Source organism: Charadrius vociferus, unplaced genomic scaffold, assembly GCF_000708025.1.
Source record: "Charadrius vociferus isolate BGI_N301 unplaced genomic scaffold, ASM70802v2 scaffold366, whole genome shotgun sequence".
In the NCBI taxonomy this organism is placed as follows: domain Eukaryota; kingdom Metazoa; phylum Chordata; class Aves; order Charadriiformes; family Charadriidae; genus Charadrius; species Charadrius vociferus.
This window is the reverse complement of record NW_009648900.1, coordinates 413,905-417,222: the sequence shown is the minus strand read 5'-3', so window position 1 is coordinate 417,222 and position 3,318 is coordinate 413,905. Positions and strand designations below refer to the sequence as shown.

Genomic DNA, 3,318 nt, shown 5'->3' with positions numbered 1-3,318 from the left:
CCCCTCCCCTCCCCCTGACCCTCTGCCCTGCACCGCCGTGGCCGGTTCGCCTGTCAGCGAGAGTCACCACGGGGTGAAAAACTCCCTCGCCAACTCCACCAGCACTTCGTCCAATTCCAGCAGCAACACGCACATCAGCAGAGACGGGGTTGGCACCTCGTCCGGGACTGAGGAAGACACTCCAGCAAGCAGCGAGCAGGCAAGTGCCCCGACCGACCAAAGCACAGCCCAGCCTTCACAGCCCCAGATCTACCCCTGGATGCGAAAACTGCACATAAGTCATGGTAAAGCAAATACCCTCTTCTTTCTTTATTTCTCTGGAGGAAAAGGAGGATTTAATGTAAACCGGGTGGCTGCGCCGAGCAAGGTCGGGGAGAGGGGGAGAGGAGGGCGTGAGAGCGGGCAGCCTCCGCGCACAGCACAACTCTGCTCGCAGGGAAACACGCTCCTTTCTCTGGGCGAGTCCCCCCAAAAAGAAAAGGAAAAAAAAAAAAAAAAAACAACCAAAACCAAAACAAACGTCCGGCCCCAACACAGCCCCCCGCCCGGCTCCCAGCGCGGGCAGCGGGGGAGCAGAAAAGCGCCTTCCCGAAGGGGGGATCGGGAGCAGAGGCTGCTCCCGGCTTTCCTGGGGGGGCCGTTTGCGGCTGGGGGAAACCGGGGGGGGGGGGGGGGGGGGGGAAAGCGAGTCGCCCCAAACTCCGGGTAGAGGGTTTGAGGGGCGCGGGGAAGCGGTGCAACTTTCAGCCCCGGGTACCTGCCCTGCCCTGGCTGCCGGGGGAGCAGCCGGGGGCTGGCTGCCTCCCAGAGCCTTCCCCAGCTCTGCCGTGGGAAAGGGCTGCACGCTTCAGCTTTGCTCTCCCAGCCCTGAAAAACACAGCTAGCAGCAGAGGCATCCTCCAAACCAGCTTATCTGGGGGAGGCGGGTGTATGTGTGTGTGTCGGGAGGGGGTGGGGGGGGAATTAGCATTCAAAAATACAAAATAGAAATCAATTTTTAAAAATATCGAACCCCAAATCCAAGCGAAAACTTACCGAGACCACCAAATCCCCCTCCCCCAAGCCTTTCCTAAAGGGGCTGGAGGGGGAAACTTGTTGAGCCTTTATCCAAGCCAGAAACAAAACCAAGCAGGACTAAGAATAACGGTCCTGGTCGCTGGTAGCTGCAATAAGACACGAAGGCTGCGAGTGGCTGCTGAGAATCTAAATCATGTACTTTTCTCTTCCAGACAACATAGGGGGACCAGAAGGGAAAAGGGCTCGGACTGCTTACACCCGCTATCAGACCTTGGAGCTGGAAAAGGAATTTCACTTCAATAGATACCTGACCCGCAGAAGAAGGATTGAAATAGCACATGCTCTTTGCCTCTCAGAGAGACAAATAAAGATCTGGTTCCAAAACAGGAGAATGAAATGGAAAAAGGATAATAAGCTGAAAAGTATGAGCATGGCAGCTGCAGGAGGGGCATTCCGTCCCTAAGCGTTTGATCAATTAAAAGTACTGAGCAGTATTAGCTGACCCTGCGTCTCATGTCAGTACTAAGTTGACTTTCTAAAACTTCCTTGTGTTACTTCTGTGAAGAAACCCTGTTCTTGTCGCCCTTATTCATCTTTTAATCATGAGCCTGTTTATTACCATTCTCTCGCGTGTATAAGTAGATCTGCTTTTATCGTACATTTCTTTGTCTTGAATGGCTTTGTCTTGAAAAAATAATAGATGTTTTAACTTATTTATATGAAGCGAGCTGTGTTACTTGAAGTAACTGTTAAAACAAAACAAAACTAAACAAAAAAAGAACAAAAAAAAAGAACGTGAAAAAAAAAGGAGAGAGAGAAAGAAACCCTCCCCCGGTTTAGTACAAATGTTATGTGTTGCACTCAACCTGCTTAACTGTGCATGTGTGGTCAAGTGTTAATGTCTGTATAGCTCCAAGCTGTTAAAAATATTTTTATTCAAACTACCTATATAATTCCTGTGTAATTAATGCTGTTGTAGAGGTGAAATGATGAAATCAACTGAACTTGTCCTACGTGTAGTGAATAGTGAATCTGTGACGAAAACTGTGATTCCAAGCAGTATGTCCTTGCTGTGCCTTTGTATATGACTCTTTGCACGAACTCTTAGAAGTGGCTCTTATTAAGCGCAGCTTCTGTGATGTATGTTTTTTGTGAACAAAGTTACAAATATAGTCAAAGTCTGGCTGTTTGAGCAAACTGTGATCAGCTTTTTTTTTTGTATTTGTTTTTAAAAAAAACTGACTGGAAATCAACAAAAAAAATAAACTTTCTATTGTAAAGTTTTCGTGATCTGGTTTGTGCAAAGCAAGAAGTTGTGCTTCCTGATTTGCCTCTGGAAAAAAAAAAAATAATAACCCGTGCAGAGTTTGTAATAATATTTTACCTGGCTCCTGCTGCACGTTGCAAATGGTAGATGCTGCGGTTGTCCGCTACCAGTATTTTTAATTGAAAGTTTGACCATAAGTTCCTCCTTACTAGTTTCTCGCTAGGTGGAAAGCTGAATCGCAGGACCACAATCAACACCCTTTGTGGGTGAATCAACTGTTAGTTGTTTGCTGATGGTTGAAAAAAAACAACACATGTGCTTTGTTAAAACACGCTGCTAACTCCAAGACGTGTTTGCATCGCTCTAGAATTTCTCCTGTGGTTTCATTAAGTATATTTGCAGGACAGCCACGTCCGAGCCTCTGCGTCTATTAGTAACCCTCGCTAGCCACATTCCCACTTTTCACCCTTTAAAGATTTTTGGTTTTCTTCGCTACAATTAGTTTGCTATAAACGTAATGTTACTTACCCCATCAGAGCTTGAATGGTTAACTCTTCTGAGCCTCTAAGAGCAACTAAAGATTTGCACATTTACTGACTGGTTACATTGATGCCTTCCCTTAAAAGTTATAAAACAGTAAACTTTATAAGCCCCAGTTCCGGCTATATGACATTTGGGTGCCAAATGAATAGGGTTTTGTCTATGAATTAGATCGTAAAATCATCCATAGCACAGACAGATAGGCTCACTGGCTATAAAAAGTCACGTGGTGCCATTAAAGTAAGTTTTATGGTTTTGGGGAGTTGACATCCAACATTATATACCACATAACATATAATCTCACTGACGCTGGACTTCATTTGACTCTTTTGCAGGCTACGTGTGCCTCCTGGCCATTCAAATTGTCAGGTTTAGGGACAGAAGTATCCAAACCACAAGTTCTCAATACTGTATGAAAAATGGCTCCTTGCAAGTCAAAGGTAAGTTTTGTGCACAAGTTCCTTAAAGTTTATTTGTACAGGGGGGAAGCCGAG

General features: G+C 46.0%; 2 protein-coding genes across 2 annotated transcripts in view; both read left to right on the top strand.

Annotated features, from left to right (window-relative positions):
* HOXA5 (homeobox A5) overlaps positions 1-1,975 on the top strand; it is a 2,512-nt gene extending 537 nt beyond the window's left edge. Inside the window, exons 2-3 of the mRNA XM_009887193.1 lie at positions 2-284; positions 1,230-1,975. Of these exons, the coding sequence (XP_009885495.1) occupies positions 2-284; positions 1,230-1,480 (534 nt within the window). The 3' untranslated portion in view covers positions 1,481-1,975. The remainder of the gene's footprint in view (position 1; positions 285-1,229) is intronic.
* Positions 1,976-3,243: 1,268 nt separating this feature from the next.
* HOXA4 (homeobox A4) overlaps positions 3,244-3,318 on the top strand; it is an 11,738-nt gene continuing 11,663 nt past the window's right edge. Inside the window, exon 1 of the mRNA XM_009887192.1 lies at positions 3,244-3,264. Within this exon, the coding sequence (XP_009885494.1) occupies positions 3,244-3,264 (21 nt within the window). The remainder of the gene's footprint in view (positions 3,265-3,318) is intronic.